The 22,831-nt window shown below is 53.3% G+C and overlaps 6 protein-coding genes across 6 annotated transcripts; 4 read left to right on the top strand and 2 right to left on the bottom strand.

The window, feature by feature from the left end:
* Window positions 1–528: 528 nt before the first annotated feature.
* Window positions 529–888, top strand: ACO1O0_003987 (uncharacterized protein; the record flags this gene model as incomplete). Its single annotated transcript, XM_083193430.1, has 2 exons — window positions 529–535; window positions 581–888. The coding sequence occupies 2 exons, from the start codon at window positions 529–531 to the stop codon at window positions 886–888; spliced, it is 315 nt and encodes a 104-aa protein (XP_083050378.1).
* Window positions 889–2,576: 1,688 nt separating this feature from the next.
* Window positions 2,577–5,229, bottom strand: UTP4 (small subunit rRNA maturation protein UTP4; the record flags this gene model as incomplete). Its single annotated transcript, XM_083193429.1, has 2 exons — window positions 2,577–4,165; window positions 4,215–5,229. 2 exons carry the CDS (start codon window positions 5,227–5,229, stop codon window positions 2,577–2,579), a joined length of 2,604 nt encoding a protein of 867 aa, XP_083050377.1.
* A 1,261-nt stretch (window positions 5,230–6,490) lies between these two features.
* ACO1O0_003985 (uncharacterized protein) lies at window positions 6,491–7,801 on the bottom strand (the record flags this gene model as incomplete). The annotated part of the gene is made up of 1 exon (XM_083193428.1): window positions 6,491–7,801. The coding sequence occupies one exon, from the start codon at window positions 7,799–7,801 to the stop codon at window positions 6,491–6,493; it is 1,311 nt and encodes a 436-aa protein (XP_083050376.1).
* An 8,695-nt stretch (window positions 7,802–16,496) lies between these two features.
* Window positions 16,497–17,438, top strand: mug86 (GPR1/FUN34/yaaH family-domain-containing protein; the record flags this gene model as incomplete). Its single annotated transcript, XM_083193427.1, has 3 exons — window positions 16,497–16,813; window positions 16,882–17,280; window positions 17,348–17,438. 3 exons carry the CDS (start codon window positions 16,497–16,499, stop codon window positions 17,436–17,438), a joined length of 807 nt encoding a protein of 268 aa, XP_083050375.1.
* An 805-nt stretch (window positions 17,439–18,243) lies between these two features.
* ACO1O0_003983 (major facilitator superfamily domain-containing protein) lies at window positions 18,244–19,713 on the top strand (the record flags this gene model as incomplete). Its single annotated transcript, XM_083193426.1, has 1 exon — window positions 18,244–19,713. One exon carries the CDS (start codon window positions 18,244–18,246, stop codon window positions 19,711–19,713), a length of 1,470 nt encoding a protein of 489 aa, XP_083050374.1.
* Window positions 19,714–20,337: 624 nt separating this feature from the next.
* On the top strand, window positions 20,338–21,549 carry ACO1O0_003982 (uncharacterized protein; the record flags this gene model as incomplete). Its single annotated transcript, XM_083193425.1, has 1 exon — window positions 20,338–21,549. The coding sequence occupies one exon, from the start codon at window positions 20,338–20,340 to the stop codon at window positions 21,547–21,549; it is 1,212 nt and encodes a 403-aa protein (XP_083050373.1).
* Window positions 21,550–22,831: the final 1,282 nt, after the last annotated feature.

Genomic DNA, 22,831 nt, shown 5'->3' with positions numbered 1-22,831 from the left:
TTGCTCTGACAAGTACACAAGGCCGTATAGGAGATGGATAGCTCTTTGAAGGCTGACTACCTAGGGTTAACACTTGTTGTTTAATAGGTTTAATTTTGTTTTACAACAATCAGCAGCCTCAACTTTGCCGTAAACCACCCCTTGCTTGTGACGGTTGGCAACAAAGACACAGTGCTTGTCGAAAAGAAAGACACGGTGCTTGTATTAGGCAACAAAGGTCTAGACGGCTAAAGTGGTATCCGGAGCTGACTCATCTATACCAAGCAACAGGGGGCCCATAGGCACACGCCTAGGCGCCCCAATTCCACGGGCGCCCAAGCAGCAGCTTTCCAATGGTTTATAAATACTAGTTAGACCCAAGACTGGAATAAAATTTAGTTCTCTCTCTATTTCGCGGTACCTCTGAGCGACCGCGCGCTAAGTGACTTCGCCCAACAAGCAAGCTGCCTACAACCCTTCTAAGTTCTACCCCTCTCGTTCTTCCTCCAACCTCCGCAGAGAAACACACACCGAACTACCTTGTCAACCATGGGCGGTTGGGATTGTTACTGCTTCGTATGTAGTGGGCCTATTTTTTCAGTGCCTCCCGGTTCAAATAACCCACGCCGTCTCAAGCGCCGCCGCCAAAAGGTTGAGAGGAAGCGTTTGGCGCTGGCAGCAGGTCATGAGTACGACCCAGACGAGAGCGAACCCGAAGATGGCAACGGCCAAAATGATGATGAGGAGGATGATGATGAAGTCGACTCTGAGGATGAGGACTTCAGCTATGATCCCGAGCTCGCCCCCCCTGCAAAATTAGAGTGGCTCAACGACGTCCGCGTTCTGGGCATCAACTCGGAAGCCACCGGTAGCACCAAGTTGGGACCACCTCTTCATCAACACGAATAAATGAGTGCCGAGAGATTTACTTATTTTTTGCAGGGCCTTTATAACCGGTAAAGTAGACTATTTGGACTACGTATGCTCTAGACCGACTCCCTCCGCCAATTCCTACTGATGGTGTCTAACTTACGCAAAGGGCCAAGCTGAAGTTTCTGTCGGCTCTGGTAAGCGAACCCAACCACAATCAGTCATTGATACACATAACTAACTATACTACGAGACCCAAATCAACCCCCCGGAGCCCGGTCCTTCCCTTGGTGAATCACTGTTACTTCTGTAGACAATGGTGCCCATCTGACATTTCTCAGTTATGTTGATCGCGATGGAGACAAAGCAGGATTCCCCTTCCATGTTAGCTGTATGGTCGTTCTTGAGAAGGCGTTTCGATGGTTTGTTCCCTGAACTGTCGACGTCCATCCAGTTCTATGGATTCTGCCACATGCTCACACCATTGATGCTTACCTGCTGCAGGTCATCTCCATCCATCAAGACTCGCCAAACGAACATACCTAAACTGGAATTGGACGTTTTATACAAGACCACATCTAAACTAACCGCTTCCGAGCGCTATCAATTCACCGAGAAACTTAACATATGTTATGGTGATATTTCTGGACCCGAGCAATACTGGGAGTCGATCCCGGGCGAGGAGGTATCCATTCTCGCCACTGATGACTGCTACAAGAAGACCTAGGTACTGACATTCAATAACTAGTTCTCTGTTGCAGACCCCCTGAATTTTCCTGTTGGCGCTCTCAGGGATAGCTCCACCCAGCAGGGCCTCCCTTCCCGACCAAGAGCTTCAGTCGACCCCTTTGAGAAGTTGCCTAATGAGATAATACATGCCATCTGCCACAACCTACGGGGGAGAGACCTGGCGGCCTTCGTGACGGCGTCGGCCACGGCGCACTTCGCCACCCTCGATCAAGCATTTTGGAAGTCTATCTGCGCCACCCACGCGCCGTGGTTATGGGAGTTGAGAGGGGACAGTGACATGGACAAGGCTCTGGGAAACGTTGAAATCAACTTTAAGAGGTTCTATATATGCCTATATAGGTATACGAGTCAGGCATTTGGAATGACACTGTCGATGGTGGACTGGATGGGCCTGACGAACCGTCGACGGATCTGGAAGACCTGCCTTAAGCTCTCGAAGCACTATCGCCAGGTAGCGCGAGCAGCACCAGCCAAAGAGGCCTCCTCCTCTCTTTAGATACTCTAGGATCTACGAATTATTTTCTTGTTTTAGTGGCTTATTATCCTCTATGTGTCGTTGAAAATATACGCTATAGTTATCTGCTCTATTCCTACACCTTATATGGAAACCCAGTGTCACAGCTACTTGCTCAAGTTGAACCAGTGGTCTATCCCGCCCGACATCGATAGTAACACGAAGGAGACAGGTAGAATTGGGATGATGGCCTAGTTTGTGGCAGATATAGGTATGAGATAAAACGGGGAATGCCAATCGCATTAGCCTGCCAGCAAAGTTGTTTCGCATGTTGCGCAGTCAATCTTCAGGTTTTTTTTTTCAAGTCCCATGACAACCAGATAATAAGAATTTTCTAGCCCGTGATAGTACCTTGCATCCATTTTCGCCTTGCACCTCAAAATGTTACAATGTGGACCCGCCGTTCCAGCCACAATCGAGGCTCCGCCTTCCACGTCAGCGCCGACGACGCTCCATCTATGCTTCACCTCTCCCACTCCTCCCCCCCGAAATACCTCTCTGGCATATCCGTATCCCACAGAGGCCTCTCCACCAGTGCGATCTCGCTCTCGCCCAGTGGCACGACGCCAAGGATGGGCCGGTACTTGTGGGTTATCCACCATGCGTTGCGCTGGGCCCCCGTTGCGGTGAGTTCCGTCCCAGCCGCCTGGTCCCCATTGCCATTGTGGGTGTTGCGAAGCTGCGCAAGCTCCGCACCCGTTCCCGCGCCATCCATCTCGTCATCGCTGTTGCTCTCCTCGTCGGGCCGGGCGTCATCCATGTCGATGTCTTCCTCCTCGCCGTCGACATGCTTGGTGACATTATGGGGCTTCAGGTTACCCAAAGCCATCTTACCTCCTGCACCCGTACTCTTTCCCGTCCTTTTACGCTTCAGGCCAACTTGGTCTGTAGAGACGCCAGTCGCCTCCGTGGGCTGAGGCAAGTCCTGGCTGAGGTCAATCATCACCAAGAAGGAGACGCCGTAGATCCAAGCCCGAGGCCCTTGCCAGAAGACTCCCTTGGGGAGGTCAATTAGGTCCAGAACAGGCGCCGGGAGAGCCTTCCGGGGATGACGACGGGACCATGGCGTCAGTCCGCCTTGTAGCGGGTGGAACACGTGGATGTTCCACGAACTAGTGACACCCAGCAGGGTGTAGTCGTCACCCTGCGCCGCGGGTAGCTCTTCCGAGAACGAGAGTATCGCCGGGGCCGTGGGAAGCTTTGGTAGTAGCTTCCCATTGGGGTTGCGGACCCAACTCTCCACGTCATCAGCCACCGATTCCTCTTCGCTTTCCGAGTCATCACTCTCAGAGGATGACGAGTCACCGGCCTCCACCTCTTCTGCACCGTTCTGCTTGTCTTTCTGAGAACGCAGGACCCAGGTGTCAACATAGCCGGCCAGATCTGCGGTGGCAACCATCCGCGAGTCCGGGCTGAAGGTGATATGTGTGATGTTCCGATCGTATTTGCCTAGTCCGCCATTTTTCACATGTCGAGGAATATGGCGCCCGAAACGGGGCAGCTTACGAATAGCCTGTGAGGGGATGGTAAAAGACACTTCGTCTTCTGCTCTCTCAATCTTGGCCATGGCAACCCGTAGTCCATCTTGAACCAGGCATAGCCAGGAGCTATCTGGAGACAGCTGAACCCGTGAAGCGCCAAGCTTTGCCAACTTCTGCGGAACTTCAATGCTAGAGATTTTGACATCCGACGGTTTCAAAGGGTCTTGGTGCTCAAGTCGGAATGCCTTGATATCTGTCGCGGTGGAAACGACGAGCAGAGTGCCCTCGGGATTGATGGTGGCGCTGGATATGTTGAAGTCCCCCTTGACGACGATTGTCTTGAGGAGCTTCCGATTCTGGTTCAGGTTGACGCCCTCGTCCACCGAACTGAACAACTCCGTGGCGGGTTTGCGGAGGACCCAAATGTTCACCTCTCTATCCCACCAGCTGAGCAAGAAACGGGCTTTCGGCGCACTTGTAATCGGGGGCTGCTGAGGGAGGCTCGAAATTATCCTGTGGTTCTCTCGGGTCATTTCCTTCAGCGGCACAATGACCGCATTAGAGTCAGGTCCTGTGTCCAAGTTAGCATAGGCCTGTGATGGGAACTAGCGAGTACTAACCTCCCGAAACAACGACGCTCGTGCGACCACTCTCAAAGGCGGCCATGACCTTGACGTCGTGTTCATGGTACCTCCGACCCCATACTTTTCCCCATCGATGGCCAGCACCAGCATTTTGCTTATAAAGGACGGTCTTGCGGTCCATGCCTCCGCTAAGAATAGTGTTCCCATCTGCAGATATAGCGAGGCTAAGAATATCTTGCTTGTGGCTTTGAATCCTCTGCATCTGGGTATAGGTCTTACCATCCCATATGCAGAGCTGGCCCGTCGAGTCACCAGAAACAATGTTCCCGTTCGGCAGACACTGCACCGACCACACGATAATATCCTTTGATCCGCCCACCAGATCGGAACCCAGCGTCATCCTACGCAGCATGTGACCCCTTGTAATATCGTAGGCTCGGACGGTGCTATCGGAGCACCCGACGATGGCAACTTTTCGGGACTGGAAAGTGATGCTGACCATCTGCGACTTCTTAGTGGGCGACCTGACTACAACTCTCTGGAATCGCAAGTCATCGTCCTCGGTTGAGTACATGACCAGCTCGCCGTCTATCGTTCCGCAGACAAGTCTGTTCGGCACATTCGCTTCTTGGGCGGCTCCGATCGCACTCGACTTCTCCGAGACATCGGGCGGCGGCTGGACTGCGACGCACCAAATGTCGCCGTGCTGCCCGCTCGCGTGTCGCTTAGGCTTCCCTGTTTCGAGATCCCACTCGGTTATGGTCGATGTGTAGCCGATGCTGAAAAGGCGCGCCTTGCCCACGAGGACTCGGCCCTGGCCCAGATCTTGGTCTGGCTCGTTGACCCAGACGAGGCCGTCGATGCTCCGGTCCTTGCCTCCCCGGATGACGAGCTCCTGGTTCCAGGAGCCCCTTGCCGGGTTCCAGATCTCTATGTCGCCATTGGCGCGACCAATCGCCATGCGAGCAGTGGCATTATGCTTGGGGGTGAAGGCGATGGCGTTGATGGCCGCGGGCTGGTACGGCACGAAGCGGCAGCGGTGGACGTCCATGGTGAACAAGCGCCTGGCTCGTTTCTGACGTTCCCTTGGCTGTGCTTTCCGTGGGCGGCCGATGTTGGCAGTTGGGATGGCCTCAAGTTGTTGGTTGGAGGAAGCAAGAAAGAAGACCCAGCTTCTGGTGAGGCCCGTCCAGAATTTTTTTTTCTTGGGCCTGCCTTGCCGGCCAGGTTCTCCGGATTTAAGCACTGGTCAATGCGCTAAAACGGCGACAGCCACTGAGCCCCTCCAAGTGACCCCACTAAGCCGCACCAGTTACGGACTGCGCGCACGTCTCAGTCTTGTCAGTGCCCCTCCTTCACGCTGCCATTGATATGCGTCGTTTACTCCTTACGAAGCCCTTTCCTAGGGACGATTGGGAAGTGTAGACAGAGTGTTTAAAACTTTTTCAGAATTTCTAGAGGTTTTATACTCCTTGGGGCGAAAAAAATCTATGCTCTTTCAAGAGACTGTCTAGCACCTTCCCCCTTCTCCAAACACGGGTGTCGCCCGCGTTGTACATCGCCCTTTCCTCCAAAATCTGATCCTTCCCTTCACACGGACCCCTTAATGAGCGGGAAGTGGTTGCCCAGTTTGCACGTCCAATTTTAGACTTCGGGAGGACTTCACAGGGAAGAAAGTGAAGTATGAATGCTTCCCTTGTCTGCGTCCAACAATTTTCCTACCACGCAAAACAATGTCCCCCCAGGCTCTAATCCTCCAGCAACTCGTTTAGAGCTCTCCTTCAATTCCAAAAACCGAACCGGCACCCTTCTCGAGCCCATAATGCTCCGCTCTTTTCATAGGTCTTCTCCGCCCCTATGTCATTGCACCAGGTTCTCCAATGAGCCGAAATCTCTCGCCTCCATCTATATCATCCCTAAAGAGAGTCTTCATCCTTGGCAAGGTGATCCGTTAGCGCCACCAGCGCCTAACATCAATGGGATGACCTGGTGTACACATTTCCCAAAACTAGAAACCAGCATGAGTCTTGTGCGAAGAGACTTTGCTCATGGGTGGCCAGTGTTTGTGTCTGGTTCGCTCCCAAGGAGTCAATATAACACATAGCTTTTTCGATCGAGGTGAGTTTTTCGAAGTCATAGAGCTTCAAAAACCAAGCATATATCCCGAATCCTTTTAAATCCTCAAAACTGTATGGCCAGTGAAACAGATTCGACAACCGGTAAGAACATCCCGTCTCGGTGGGCTTCCATCTCAAATCACATCGATTGACCTCATTCAACGAGAACCGGGGTAATTTTCCGAAAAGTAACCCCTACAGCGGTTGATATCCAATGGCTTCCATTTTCTTGTGGGCTTGTGATAGGCACCACTCGAGTAGCGGCCTGTGATTCTCGTCCAGCGCCTCGTTTATGGAAACCACAGCAGATTCAGGCCACCCACGTGCCCACCATACGGAGTCCATTTTGATACGGCAGATGGACCAATGTGCGAGAAGCAGTAGGGACATAGGATCTCGTGAGTGTATCAAGTTCACGAACTCTTTCTTGACCATTCCAAGCCAATTGCAGAGAGCGCGAAAGTCGCGCTCACCAGAGGAGATGGCGGAGAAGGCCTTGTACAACTTCGTAGCCGCATGGGTCAAGACGAAAAGGCGGTTCTCCTCTGCTGCATCCTCAGAAGGCTCAAGGCTCTCCAGGGTGTCAATGATGCGGTGGATAGATTCTAGTCCCTCTTCCCAAGAGACGTCGTCGGCTAGTGATGGAGGCGCAGCGCCTGAGGAAGACGTATCTGGGCCGCACGGCGAGCCCAAGGTGGCGGCAGCAACATAGGGGGGCACAGTGTGGTGTAAAAATATGTGATTTGTACCCTGGAAGAGGCCGGCGACCTGAGCAAGGATGTCGATGCGATCAAATGCGGTGCGCCGGACGGGGTCGGCGGCGGGCAGGGCGAGCTCGCAGGCCACAAGGACAGCTGAGGTGGCTAGAAGGGTCTCGATAGAGGCTTCAATTCCGGCGCCAATGGCAGGCAGAAATTCCTGCAGGGCCGCATCCTTATGGGCCAGGGCGGTAGAGAGGAAGTGGTAGTGGTTGTGGGCGTGGGAGGGGTCAGGGGAGTGGGAGGCATAGAAGGCGTAGACGGAGGCGAGGTGTAGAGCGGAAAAGGAGAGGACGACGTGGTAGACGTAGGGAACGGAAAGGGCGTGGTGGAGTATAGCGGCGTTAAGGGGGGTGAAGAGGTCGGATTCGAGGATCGGGGACATGGGCGCGACGGCGAGATTATTGACATAGTGCTGGAAGAGGAACGAGTCGTTCGGGTCGAGGATGGGTGTCGAGAGCGTGTGCGGTATTGTCGTCTGCTGCATGAGCCTCGGACTACTGCTAGGGAGGATGTTTGGTGGCGGCGCGGCCGGTGTTGATGGTGTGGGAGTAAGTGAAAAAGCAGGGGTAACCGGGACGGAGGTTACGGAGGCGGTCGGAAGAGCAACTGAAGAATTGGTCGAAAACCCGGGAGGCTGGTACGGTTCGGGAGGTATCTGGGCTGGCTCGAACTGTTGTTGGATGAAGGTGAATGCAGTCGACGAAGTGGCGGCCTCTGGTTGCTGAAAGGGGTTGTATGAGGTCATGAGATGACGGTATGTGCACTCAGAGCCCCTTTTTTGACATCGGGAACACCTGGGTTGGACTTGGTCGCACTACGTAGGTAGCAACGCCTGTCAGAATTTTGAAAGATGTTCGGAAACAGAACATTTTGGTAATATTCACCTTGACTCTCTTGGCCTTGCATTCCAAGCAGCCATGGTGAGAGTTGGTATGAGAACGTCGAGAAGGCATCTTCTTCTAGTGGCCCGAGTCTGTTTCAATCAGCGCCAGTGTGAAGCCTGAAACTCTTTTTTCCCGTGCGTCTTATTCCTAGATGGGTTGAAAGGCACGATGACCATGGTTTATAAAGCTAGGTCACTTAGAGATCCGGGACACAGGTTTCGAGTAGAACCCAACGGCAGCCCAACAAGTAAAGTACAAAACAACGAACTTTTAGCCCATGGGTACGAGGCCCGGGCGTCTTATGTCTATATATTCGTCGCGTGGAGACAGACATGGTTGACAGACATGGTTACCACGGAACTCTCCATCTCGTCATGCAACATGAGCATCTTGGCGCAACAACAGGGACGCACTACTCGGTTGAATCCTTGCAGGCTTTTGGAAGCCTGGACTTTTACCTTGCTTACAATACTCCACAAGGGGCTCCTGTTTTCCGCACTAGAGATTGGAGATTGGAAGTATGTGTCCCCCATCATCCATGGACGTGGCGAAGCATGAGGATGGGCCGACGATGTGAGACTCCCATAGCATGGCAATTGCGGCGCGGTCAAGGGCTACGGCACAGTTCAGGGACCAAAAGATCCGCCTGCAGCGAAACTACAGACATCATGCAGCTATATGTAGGCACGGAGTCACGGACTCAACGATCGGTGCCCCGACGGGGGTCCGTGCTGCTGACGGGAATTGCCCGATCGGGTAATTGCTCGGGGTCGGCCGACCCGACTTGACCTAGAAATTAGAACGATGTGGCCTTTCGAGAATGGTTCATAATGATTATGATGTTTTTTATTCTGGATCTGGTTCCTATGATTTGCCGCACCCGGGTCTTCCTGTCGGAGGTGACAGCCCTTTCTCGTGGCAGATCATCCAACTGCCCAAGCCAATTTGCTGTGGCACGAAGCTCAATCCACCAACATTGGTCGCAATACCGGAATCCCACACAACGCGAAACTATAAATAAAATCCCAGCTCCGAGTCTCCGACCTCAGAAAGCCCAATCTACAGAGTATTAATAAGCTTGGGCACCCCGCCCAATGCCACGTCTTCGCGGCACAGTAGCTTCAATCTCGACGACCCACTATCCGGGCGTGCTCGGCACCACTACATGTCATAATTAAGGGCGCACTTCTTTCATACACTTTAGCGCGTCTGGATGAGCAGATGTGGCTATCGCGAAAATAGGCGCGGATGGGCATATTATGATTTTGCTGCCAGCTGAGACTGAGCATCTACTATTAACATCGGTGGGTGGGTGAGCTCTTCTAAAGGGGCCCCACGAAGGTGTATGGAAGAGCAACTTGTATTGTACGGATACGGTAACCTGTACGGATAATGAAACGAGCAAAACACAACGTCCGACCTTACATGTGTGGAGAGAACGAGGTAGACGCCATGGGCCACGCTGAGGTGATAGGTATGGGGCCCGGCACGTATCACCCGATGCGCTGGCAGCGCTGTTTGGACTAGTTCAATCTACTATGTAACAGATGATCATTAGTTTCAACATGAACGACGTTCCAGACCCAGAGTCCCAGGGACGTTAGTGGCGAAAAGCTCTGGATCAAGGGGGAAGGCTTCATCAAACAAACTCGCCGATATCCGAGCCTCCGAACAGCGTCGGCAACAACTGGCACATGCGGACAGTCAGGTTTGAGTCATCCAGCTGGCCCCATCATGGCTGGGGACTCCTCCAAATAGGGACGTACTAGTAGTTGTACATCAGATCTATTTCGAAATTGGGCGCGGAATCTGACAGTGGATCGTCGCCAGCATCAAGTCCACCGCTCTTCCACCGTCGCGAGGCTACCAAGTTGGCCATCTACGTGAGACTGACACTAAGGAGGCCTCCGTAAATAGCCGGCTCGCCTAGCCAACATTGTGACTTACACTACCAAAGAGTACGTTGTGTCAGTGCTGACGCAACAAGGGATCTAAATAAAGATTCCAAAATGTGTGAGTGCTGATTGACGCCAAAAGTCGTGCAGTTGCGTAGTTGCCAGTGTTGGGCCGAAGGGGTGAGTATGAAAGGCCCGGCATCTCTGGTACCCCAAGATGTTGGTATAGACTAAGCGAGCATCATACTCAGTATTTGTAATACTGTTGACACACTGAGGGGCGTTTTCTAGACCAGTCCAAGGTCATTTGCCCCTACCTATCAGCAACTGCCCTTATTCAGTTATATAGCCGGTCTAATTTATGGCTATCAAGAGAGTCAGTAACCCCGGGCATCAACAGGACGAGCAATGCCTTCATTCAAAACCTCCTTATTTAAGTGCCTTATCCTCTTATGTCAAGGGTTAATTGCCGTAGATTGAGCTATGGCTGAGAATTATGGTACGAAAATTCTAGATTAGAATGCGAATAGACCTCGTCGGTCTCATAAACCCTTATCAGTCTGAGAGACCTTCGTTAGCAAGGCAAAAAAGGGCACGCCTATAGTAGGTATAGGCATTGGTGACAGGGTATCTTATATAGAGCTACGGCTGGAGCTACGGGCTATGGGCTATGGGCTATAGTACGGGATTATCATAAAATGAATTACATCACAAGACTTAAATAAAGTGATTTTGGATATATCTTCAAATTAATTAACTACTAGACAACTTACTACATATATAGAAGGAGCAATCGCTAAAGGGGTATATAAAGGTAGGGCGGAGAAGGACGCCACCTAGCGTGCTAAATAAAAACTTGGCATATAAACAGAGGTTAACGTACTAATAGACTTACTATAACTAATAGGATTTTTCGTACTATAACTCCGATGGCTACTACACTAGGTATACTAGCGATGTTTGTCTATTAGAAATATTGTATTATTGGTTTATGGAATAACGCATCTTGGTCAGCATCGCTGCAACGCTGTTTACGGCTTATACTAACTCTGTATCAAGATGCCCTTGCTGACACATGTATTTTGGTGCCAGTCACCCTTGCCATAAGACTGACCTGAAATGTCCCCGCCCCCTTTCCCTTCGTAGCTAGTAGTACGAGGGGTCGATTTCTAGTGACAGCTTGGCAAGAAATTATTGGTCAATCATCGGGTGAAAGATTATGTCGACAGAGTTGGGCTTTAAGCGACTAATTTTATCTTATAAAACCATTAGCAGTGACGGTCTTCGTCGTCGAAAGATTTTCGTTTTCCTGAAAACATCTCACGATCGACTATTGCTTCTATTATGATAACTGCTGGACTACTATAATCTTTGCAAATAGAACACAGTCTCAGGTTATAGTTAGACAATCACAGGTCACACACAGTCTCAGGCTATAAACAGTCACAGGCACACATAGCTAAAGACACTCAAAATCACAAGTAGGTCATTACCATCATACCTACACACGTAGCTATGCTCTAGCTATACTGGTAGGTATAGCAAGCGGTAGCTACACTAATAGCTACAGGTTTACTAATAACGATGATGAAAATGACAAGAGAAGAGGAAAAGCAGCTAAAAGGGAGGAATTCAACAGTATCTCCATACGGCAGCAGCATCTTTATACGGCAGGGGCAGCTGCAGGAGCAGCACCTATAAGGGCACCAGGTACTACTTACGCGGGCGACCCCGTTTCTGGAGACGATTAAAAAGCATAGATATTGTCTCTGAGGGGTACTAAGATCTTTCCCAGCCCATAAAAGAATTCGGCTACTTAGGAAGGAATCTATGCTCTGGCGACAGCCTATCTAGCACCTTCCATCGTCTCCACAAACGGGAGTCGTCCGCGTAAGTAGTAATCTATTGCAAAAAGTCAAATCGTCTCGAAAGACTTAACGGCCTAAAGACCCCTTGATAGTCTTGCATGCTATAAGGTTTTATAACTGTAGGACTATCAAAGGACAACGTTATTTGTCAAAGCTGCTTCATAAAAGGTAAGTATGTTAGGGCAACTTGAAAAGTTTTGAGGCATAGCTTTTAGCTTTGCCTATTTAAATGAGAGGAACTTATTCTGATCAGATCGACGATAGGTTTATTCGAGGCGTTCTAATCGGTGATCAGCTAGAGTTAATTCGTATAAGAGCTCCCAAATAAGAAATATGATGCCTTTACAATGCCCGAATAGGAAGTTTGATGCGATCGTGATGGAAGAACGAGCGGAGCAAGCATAGTCTCCCCGGGAAGGAGCCCCTGGGGGGTCCTCGCAGTTAGCGACATCAGATGCAGGTCTTACAGTCAACAGGAAGCCCTCCCAGTCAGAGAAATCAGGCAGCCATCACAATTAGCAGCATCATAAACAACCCTCATAATCAGTGGCAGCCTTCGCAGTCAGAGGTATTACAAGCTTCATACAAGATATAACATTCGTTATATTAAAGCTATTTAGGCCTGTTTTGGTGAATAACCTGTGGCATATAATCATGCAGCTTTGCGTATCCTTTTGGTGGCACATCATCGCTAACAATACGGTCTTGCAACAGCTTCAACATTAATCAACAAGCCTACCATAAGGGATCATAGGCGGCCGGCAGGATGTTAGCTTGGTCATGACAGTCTTGGCTCTAATACTCCTTGCCAAGCCGTCACCAGAAATCGGGCCGTCCTGCTACCATCGCGGGCGGGGGTATGTTTTCAGACATGGCTCGTAGCAGCTGTTTACGTCCGATAGCATGCCAATACCCCCAGCTTTGTCTAACACATGTTCCTCGCGTAGAACACTTGTTTACCATATCTAAAAGCTGTTCGCAGCCTGTCCATAAGAATTTTAGGCTGTAAAAACAGCTGTTGGTGAGTAAGAACACCTGTTCAAGTTTGCAAAGAGATGTTAGGCAAGAGCTAGGCTAGGGTGTTGAAACACTATCGGCGCAAGAACAATTGTTGCAGCCTTGTTAAAAAACACTGAGGAGGTAGCTAAACCATCACCTTTTTCTTATCAGAATACTAGATTGACTGCAGCGTGCCTCGAGTACCTACGGAGTACACTAATATCGATCACCGTAGGTACTCGTCTCTTCCATACACCTTAGCGCGTCTAAATGATTGGATTGGGTCTCCGCCACGCAAACAGGCGGGGATTGGCCTGTTAACGATTTTGCCATTGATATAGAGCGTCTAGTAACCTCCGTGGATGAGTTTTTTTGGGGAGAAAACGCGCTGAGTGTATGAAAGAGATGAGTGCATACGATAATCCATTCCCCGCGGGCCTATCAACCGCAGGTCCCGCACTCAGAGGCAGACCATGCTGTCAGCACTCTATTTGAAATCAAGAGTAGGTTAGGTACAGGGCCTGCCCTCTCTAACCGCGAGCGCTGCACCTGAGTTCAAAGCCTGCCTTTGCTGCCTGGACTGCCTCTAACTAGAAGACTTATCTATGGTTGAGTCCGGCTTGCTGTCGCTAGCTGTAAGTGTGATACATGAGGAGGCGGCCATTTAGTCAGAAAGGGTGGTAAAATCGACAAGGGTTCAAACAGAGGGAAGGGAGAGAAAGCGATGGAGAGAGAGTAGGGAGGGAAAGTATCCTCAACTTCCTCCCGCCCAGGGCCCCATATGGGCATTGCGTTACTAAGATTTCGTGTTAGGTGGCGCCACGGGTTCGCCGAGATTCTCTCTCTCTCATGGGAGTAAGTGACCCCCGCGCGCGCCGGGCGGAGCCACAGGGTAGTTACATACAGTATTGTGGTGAGATGATGAGGGTATCCATAATGTGGTGGCTCATGAGACGGTTCTACTGTAGCAGCGGGCACTACTAGCGGCTGTTTATGCTTAAAACTCATCGGACTATCGAGTGGTAAAACGCACGTGTCGGTCCTTGAGAGGAATTGGCTCTGAGCCCTGTGGAGTTGACCAGCCTCTCCCAAGGAACCGGCGTTTCTTGGCTGGAGGGGCTCATGGCAATTTGGGTGCATGTAGTCCGCATGGAGTATTCATGGACTCGCGATCAGCAAGTCGCGGTAAGTAGAGCCAATGGCAATCTATTTCATATTCCGTCCGCCCGAGAGATAGGGTCCTCTCAGCTAGTGGATGAAGGCATCAGAGAGTCTGTGAAGGGTCTGAGCTGGGGGGGGGGGGGGGAGTGAATCGTGGGTATGAATAATGTGATGGAGGGCGGAGGTTAGCTTCACGAAATGAAGCTTGACTTCAAGCTTGAGTTTAATTTCCCCAGATCATCGCCCGTTTGGGTCTCGTGGTTAGCTGGTGGGTGCGGCAGCTGGAGAAAGACAGGATTTCATTTTGGTGGCCCATGTTGATCAGTGATGTGAGTGTCAATGGTGACGTAGAATTCTGATCATTGACGAGTCAGGGTTGGCCGTGGTTGGGTGGTTTTCTATAAGCTCGGACATTGACTGGAGTGAGACTGGATCACCAGAATGGCGATCTCTTTCTCCAATCCCCCCCCTTTCCCCAGAAACACGAGGAGAAGCCGAGCACGAGCTGGGGTTGGGGACCTTGGGGTATTATTGCTGTAGCATGAACTCCGTACGAGGTAACCGACCTAGCCGTTCTCTTGGGCAGCTCGGATACATCGGCGATTCCTCTTGAAGGGGTTTACTGTTACGGGAAAGAGTGTGGGAGACAGAGGACGGCAATTGGCAGCTTCCCATTAGGCAAAATTGGACAACTGCTGCCGCGGTCGGGGATCTTTGCGCTGGTGCTGCACTGGTGCATGCAAAAGAGGTTAGGAGGAGCCGAAACTGCCGATGTGGCAGCGCACTGGGCAAAGATCGGACATATTCCTGCTCCCATGTATCCCGGATCCGTGGCATCCAAATTAATTGCGTCGGAACTTTGAGTGCCGCCCTAGCCGGGTTCCGAGGAGATAGACGAACGACGCGTAGGTGATGGAAGTCAAGGGAATCAACCATGGGTGAAGATGAATTCACTACAATAGTGCAGAGAGCACTGTAGTAACCATAGACTGGAGTAGACTGACTGGAGCAGACTACGGATAGAGAGCACTTCGTTTAAGCGTTCAGATTAGGTCTTGTTGTGTTGTGGACTAGTGATGGTTCTTGTGGAGAGCTCCACCATCTTCCATCTGGGCCGCGGGATCTCTCAACCTCCCCCCATCGCCACTGCCACTGTCGCCCTCACACTTGGACTCCTGGACACATGGGCACGCAAACGTGGAGTCGCTGCTTCACACACCAACCGCATCTCACGGTCGAGCACCCTCCATCACCGCTCCCAACAAGGGTTCCGTCCGCATCCCGGGCCTCTAGTTGGCCTCGACTCGACGGGATTTTCATCTCTACTCCGCTCCGCTGTCCCAGTAGAGGCAGCAGAGCTGTAGCGACGCCGGAGGCCCAGAGCACCTTGTCACCACGGCGCCAAAGCACCAGACTAAATGGTGCCCCCTTCTCCCGGGAGGATCTCGTTTTTTGGTTACTAGTACTACCAGCACCGTCAACGTCATATCCCATCTTTGAGCCTCTCCAAGCTTTGGCAAAGGCTTCACTTGGAGTGTGCTTCCTCCACTCCAATGGAGTCTAATGGAAGAGTATTTCCTTGCGACAGTACGGTCGCTCAAGAGCGCCAGATCTCGTTACACAAGGATAATATTACCTGACGTCTGGCCTCGGCGTCCCGGATGATATCACCAAAACAGACGGACAGAAGTGTCTAGCAGAGCCGAAGAGCCCCAGCAAACCTAGCAGCTTGGCAAGCCTCATGCTGCAAGCCGCAAAACTGCAAGCCTAGCAAGCCTGAACAGCCTGGACGCCGCATCGGCATCGGCACACGCCTCATGCAGGCCTGCATCACCGCGGCGCCTCAGCGAGACATCGACCCACTCTCTACCTAACCCTTCACCCAACGATGCAGCACGCTGCTCAATCAAGTCCGTGCCCCCAGGATGATTCTCACGAGTCGGTGGCGGCCCTGAACCCTCCGTACTGCCCAGATTGCTAGCTCTCAAGGTCCCAGAACGAGTCCCAGATGCCCCAGATGGTCCAGCTGCCCACCCCCAAGGAGCTCTCTCCTGGGGAACTGTAGAGGCGATCACACTCACTGGCGCCCACTTGGAGTCGACGACACGGCGCTGACCCCGATATTTCTTATGACCACCCTCTTCGCCTAAATGGAGGACTTCCGTTCTTGGACGTAATGTGGGCAGAGAGGTGCGTCGCGTTCTTTTCCCGCCCGAGGCCTGTCGCTCGACTGGTTAGAGATCGCCGCCCTCTCGCAATCATCGTCGCATTGTGTCACTCCCCCCCCCGACCGCCTTACCTCTCTCCATCCGGGGCACCCTCTATTCACCCTCACTCATCTCGCGCTGACCCATAACTCCCAACAGTCCCATCCTATGTTTCATGGGGAAGCGTCCCACCCCCGTATTCCCATATAAGTCGTTGGTCCCCTCCTTCCCCAGACTGCTGAGGTTTTCTTATCCCTCCTCGTCTAAATGTGATACCCTTTTGCATTTCCCTTTTCTTTTTACCTGCGATACCCACCCGAGGAAAAAAGTCGGCATTGGCCGCTTGCCATCAAGACCCTCGCCTCTCACCTCAATTTGACTTGCTTCGACAACAGCGTACGTAGTATACGCCCTCCTCACATCATCATGTCGGCCGAACACGCCCCGGAGAAGGACCTCGCCGCCAATGGCGCCGGCTCCTCCCACATCCCCCATCAACACCAGGACGTCTCCCACTTTGGACATGGCTGGAACCAGGGCGGCGCTGTCCATCCCAGCATGTTCAGGGCGTACGAGCCCCGGAAGCTGGCCAACCCGGCGCCCTTGGGGCTCAGCGCTTTCGCCTTGACCACCTTCGTCCTTTCTGCCGTCAACATGGAGGCTCGCGGCGTCAAGGTCCCCGAGGTCGTGGTTCCTCTCGCCTTCGGTTATGGCGGTCTCGTCCAGCTGCTCGCTGGCATGTGGTATGTCCAAGCAACCTCTTCATGTAACCCCTCAATGCGTGAGTGACGAGTGCTCACCCAATCACCAGGGAAATCGCTGCCGGGAACACCTTTGGCGCTACCGCTCTCTCTTCGTATGGCGGCTTCTGGATCTCATACGCCCTCCTGCTCACTCCCTCGCCATGGGGAATCATGGAGGAGACGGGCCCGTACGCGGGCGACACCAGCTCCGTCGTCGGCTTCTTCCTGACGGGCTGGTTCATCTTCACGACCATACTGCTCATCTGCACCCTGCGCTCCTCGGTCGCCTTCTTCCTGCTCTTCTTCACTCTTGACCTGGCCTTCCTCTTCCTCTCATGCGAGATGTACGCCAGAGACCTAGGCAACGAGGCGGCGGCCACCGGACTTAAGCAGGCCGGTGGCTTCTTTGGCTTCCTCGCTGCGTTCCTCGCGTGGTACAACGCCCTGGCCGGCATCCAGGATAGCAGGTATGTCGTTGAAAACCGGTGTTCTTTTTGATGTGGGATCGGCGGCTAATGTATGTGTGACCTGCAGCAACTCCTTTTTCGCGGTGCCCGTCTTCCACTTCCCCTGGTCCGACAAGGGTAGGGAGCTCCGTTCTGCCAAGACCACCTCGACAGCCTGAAGCATGGCTCAAAGCTAGAGGCTTTATAATTTTTTTTCACAAAGGGGACGACGCATCATGTTAGTGGTTTTTGGATAAGCGGAGGAGTATGTTATGTGCGATGATGGGTCTCACGGAAGATAGGTACCAATAAAATAGATTGGAACCTGGGAACGGCCAGTGGCGGCCATTGTACGGATATAGCAAATGGCTTCAGCTTTGGGCGGCCCATGATGAATTCAGCGTGTCACGCGACGTCTTAAGATGCCGTTGCCGCTACGGATACCACCCGTCTGTACCTTATTTATACCTTATTATATGGAGTTTCAGCCAACAACCACCGTCAACGCTCACCGGCCACCAGTACAAGCATCCACCTGTGCACGATGCGCCCAATTCCGTGACAAACCGCAACTTTGGGTCATCGGGGCCGCGGCGCCTCTCGTGGAATCTCGTATATCATAGGCCTGCAAACTTGCCAAGGTCAGGGAATAAGTGGGCTTTGCCGGTCATAAGCGGCCTTATTCCCCGCCAAGACCGCCTCGGGTAGGGAGAAGTGCTGCGAGAACGGGACCTTTTTTCCCAGCCCAGGACGGCCCAACACAACCGAGCAACCACCAAATCTTCTTCTCCTCTTGATGACCAACTCTGGATTACGGTATACAGTATAGCTTCACGGGGCAATGCCCCGAAGTCGGAATCCCCCGTCACCCTGGGAAGTCATTTTAAAATAAAGAAAATTTTGCCCCTGCTGCTTTTGTGAATTCTTCCATCCTGATTTTCTCGCCTGTGATTCTCCCATCTGCCTGGGACGACGCAGACGGCCATGACAGACCAGACATCCGCCATCAAGGAGGTTCACGACAACCTCGGCGATGGCAACGACAAGACCGCCAGCGACGTGATCAAGACGACGCCCGCGGCAGTAGAAGACGCCAGCGGCAGCGACACCACGTACAATGCTCCTCCCCCCCCGCCCAACGGCGGCTATGGCTGGGTCTGCACGGCCTGCGTCTCCATCATCAACGCGCACACCTGGGGCCTGAACTCCAGCTACGGCGTCTTCCTCGCGCACTACCTGTCCGAGGACGTCTTCGCGGGGGCCACGCCGCTCGAGTACGCCTTTGTCGGGTCGCTCAGCATCAGCTGCGCGCTGCTCATCTCGCCGCTGGCCACCATCGGCGTGCGCAAGTACGGCACCAAGCCGACCATGATGCTGGGCGTGGTCCTCCAGGCCGCCAGCCTCATCTGCGCCAGCTTTGCCTACCACATCTGGCACCTGTTCCTCACGCAGGGCATCCTCTTCGGCGTCGGCATGGGCTTCCTGTTCGTGGCGTCGGTGCCCATCGTGCCGCAGTGGTTCACGACCCGCAGGTCCCTCGCCAACGGCTTCTCGACGGCCGGGTCCGGCCTGGGCGGCCTGGTGTACTCGTTCGCGACGGGGGCCATGATCCAGAATCTGGGGCTGGCGTGGGCGTTCCGCATCCTGGGCATCGTGGCGTTCGTGGTCAACACGGCGTGCACGATCCTGGTGCGCGACCGCAACAAGATCATCGGGTCGACGCAGCTGGCCTTCGACATGAGCCTGTTCCGGCGGCCCGAGTACCTCCTGCTGATGGGCTGGGGGTGGTTCAGCATGCTGGCGTACGTGGTGCTCATCTTCAGCCTGGCCAACTACGCCAACGAGATCGGGCTGGGCGCGTCCGAGGCGGCGCTGGTGAGCGCCTTCTTCAACATGGGGCAGGCCATCGGACGCCCGCTGGTCGGCTACTTCAGCGACCGCACGGGGCGGATCAGCATGGCGGCGCTGATGACGATGCTGGCGGGCGTCTTCTCGCTGGCCATCTGGATCCCCGCCAAGACGTACGGCGTGCTCATCTTCTTCGCCATCGTGGGCGGCGCCGTCGCGGGCACGTTCTGGGTGACGGTGGCGCCCGTGACGGCCGAGGTGGTCGGCCTGCGGCACGTGGCGTCCGGGCTCAACATCCTGTGGCTGACGATCGTGCTGCCCTGCGTCTTCAGCGAGCCCATCGCGCTCGAGATCGTGGGCGGGACGGGCTCCTACCTGGGCACGCAGCTGTTCGTCGGGGCCATGTTCGTGGCGGCGGCCGTGTGCACGGGGGTGCTGCGCGGCTGGAAGATTGGCGAGGTCGACGAGGTGTGTCGCGTGCTGGGGCGGGCGCGCAGCGAGATCGACCCGGAGAAGGTGGCGTACAACGAGGAGCTGAGCGCGCGCGCGAAGAAGGCGGGGAGGCAGAGGATGCTGCTCGAGCTGTGGAAGTGGGACAAGGTCTGATATATGATGATGTGAGGTTGTTGCCATGTCTCACCTTGTTGCCGGCGGTAAGACATTGGACGGATGAACTACAAAACACACGGCCACGATTCGACGCATGTTACCTAATTATATATATTTATCCAGCGTATCACTAAAGACTAGATTGTCTCGCATTTCTTTCCCCAGCCAGTGGTTGTGCGCACACGACGGCTGCATGTGTTTTCCATGTGACGGCAACAACACACGATGGAGGATGGAGTTGAGTGCAACTACGAATATGGGGCACTAATAGAGGACTATCCACTATAATCCGGGGTCTTAAGACCCCTCAGAGTCTCAGGCCTTGGAGACCAATGCCCACTGCAGTGTTCAGTGGACAGAATACGACGTAAGTAGGGAAGGAGCTGTGGACTTCACGTGGGTCCCCCGCGACGCGGGTTCCCTGCAGGACCAAGCTGCGTCTCCTGCCCAGGAGTTTGGGATCATTTCCTAACAGGGAAGTAGCAAAACAGTCGTCATACCCTCTTCCTTCCCTCCTCTTCCTTTTTTAAGTGCTAAGGTTACATTTCAGTTTTCTTCAACTTGTGCTCACTCACACACACGAGATCACTCAAGCATTTGCTATCTTTGGAACAGCCTGTCATGTCTTCCACAAACTTGCGCCAGACCACGCTGACGCCGCTCATGAATCGGAACCCCAACGCGACAGCGTCGCCCACAGCAAATACCCAGCTACCTCCCGCGAAATGTCTCCAGAATCGCCCCCACCAGGCGACAAGCCAGCGTGACGAGAATGACATCTTGGAGGCAACGACTGCCGAGGTTGCGGCAGAGTACAACGCCCGTCGGCAGTTGCCCAGGCTCAGTCCTACGAGGATTCTCGCTCAGATGAACGAGGAGATAGCCACGTACGGGTCCACCATGCTCACAGGCTCCGAGATGCGGTGCCTCCAGCGCGCTGAGGAAGAGGCCGAGAGGAAGAGGAAGAAGCGCGCCACCGCCGCCGCTCTCTCCAGGAAGCGCAAGTCGGGCGGCGACGACGCGGACGATATCAAGGCCCTCATGTTCCCCCCTGACGCCCCTGAGATTGACGAGGATGATGGTCGTCTCTACTACATCACTGACTCGTGCCAGCAGACGCGACGCAAGGTCCGAAACTGGATCGAGTCGGGCGCCATGAAGGTGGGCGAGTTCCAGAAGGAGCTCGGCATCAGCTCCAAGGGCTACGGAAACTTCATGAACCGCAACGGGACCTGGGACGGTCAGGGGTGCGACATGTACTCGCTAGCGGCGCGCTTCTTCAAGAAGCGCGAGCTGCAGGGTCTGCCTCTTGCGGTACCAAAGGCGAAGAAGGCCAAGACTGCCTCTGGCGCTGGCGCAGCCAAGGGCGGAAGCAGCAGCCAAACCCAGGAACAGCTTCTCGACGTCAGCGGTGTCGAGATTCCCGGCGAGGAGGTCATGGAAGTCAGCATCTACGAGACCTGCGACGAGTCCCGCAAGAAGATACGCGCGCTGCTGGCCAAGGGCGTCACGCAGACCGCCCTCGCCCGCACACTCGACAGCATGTATCCCGAGGGCAGCGGCAAGAGCGTGACGGCTGCCACCCTCCGCTACTTCTTAGGCCAGAAGGGACCTCTCATGGGCAACACCGGTAGTGTCTTCTACGCGGCGTACCTCTTCTTCGAGAAGAGGCGCCTCAAGGATGGCAAGCCTAAGAGCGAGTATCGCGAGCTAATGGAGGAACTTCACTACCCCATGGGCGTTGATACCAAGGTCTCGATGAGCACGCCTGTTCTTTGCTCGGCTGGGTCGATACCGGTGGTTGACAGGTACGGGATGCGATCGACGATTTGACGGTGAGCGGCCACCTCTGGGTGTCATTTGTAAATTCGATTTCTATTCTCTGGTCATCTAGGCGGGCGCCTGGGGAAATATCGGTGCGGGTTGTGCTTTGGGGGTATGTAAAGGGGCGCAGGGTTATTCTTGCTAGATATAGAGCACACGCTTTGATAAGATGTATTATAGATTGGAAGAAATCTTACGGCCAGTGGTTCTCTGACATGGACATCTAGCGCTGGGCGTGGTGTCCATGTTAGGCTCACTCGAGATGAAGGGAATGATGTAATGTGCATACCAAGATGAGCGAGGCACAGAGTCTGTTCAAGGCCGCTCGATGTAAATGAAATTGGTATTATTATTCTAACAGGGAGCAATTCAGTTTTACAATCTACTCTTATGGTCTCTATCCTCCAGGTGAGGCTGATTTTCAAAACATTCCCCTGTACGAATACGACGACAGCCATTGCAGGAAGGTAGAGTACCACGACAGCGGGAAATAAATTGGACGGTGGCATTGATCGACGTCGCAGATTTTAGCAGCGGACAGTGCACACGACAGTCGATACGGAGTACATATCGTATAATACATGCGTATCAGCCCACTCCGTCTCATGTTTGATAGGATCTGTGCGCGCCGTCAACTTTGGTTGATTTGGCAAACTCCGAGGGCAGCAGGTTTGTGCTATAGCCAACACAGGTGAGGCCATGCCGTCATTGTCTCAGAGCGGGCTGGTCAATTGGTGGTTTGAAGAGCTGGAAAGGTGGCAGCTCATGATGTCTCGTAGTTGCGTCGACTTATACGAAAGGTGCGGGACCGGGGGTTAGGAGGATTCTTACTGCGCAACAGCATCTGCTGTTGTTTATCTTTGTATAGGGTACGGATATGAAGCCCCAATATGCGCGATGCCTCCCAGGTTCCGCCTACTTTGGACAGGATTCGTGTCAGCCTCGTCGGCGATATTGGTCTCGGGATTTATCCACGGGTGTCGATGTTATTACCCCGCAGAAAGGCGTCGTTTAAGCACGTCCGGATAGTATCCGTGCATCCTCTACTGCCTAACTAGTACCTATTTCTACTACTTATTATACATGTAGTTCAGCATGAGTCGACAGCCATGTGACGTGAGGATGGGGAATCTAGAATCGAGAATCGGAGCAACGCCGCTCTGGGGGAATCGACACATGTCGGTCGATCGGCCGAGAGGAACTTGGCCATGAATTCCATGGCTTAAAGACAGCCGCCGTGTCTGGATACGAAGTACAGAGTACGTAATGAATCAGAGGAACATTAACGCCG

This window comes from Amphichorda felina (genome assembly GCF_050947745.1).
Source record: "Amphichorda felina strain 45539 chromosome Unknown scaffold_4, whole genome shotgun sequence".
Lineage (NCBI taxonomy): Eukaryota > Fungi > Ascomycota > Sordariomycetes > Hypocreales > Bionectriaceae > Amphichorda > Amphichorda felina.
Note: the sequence above shows the minus strand (reverse complement) of the source record. Positions and strands in the feature narration are given on the sequence as shown.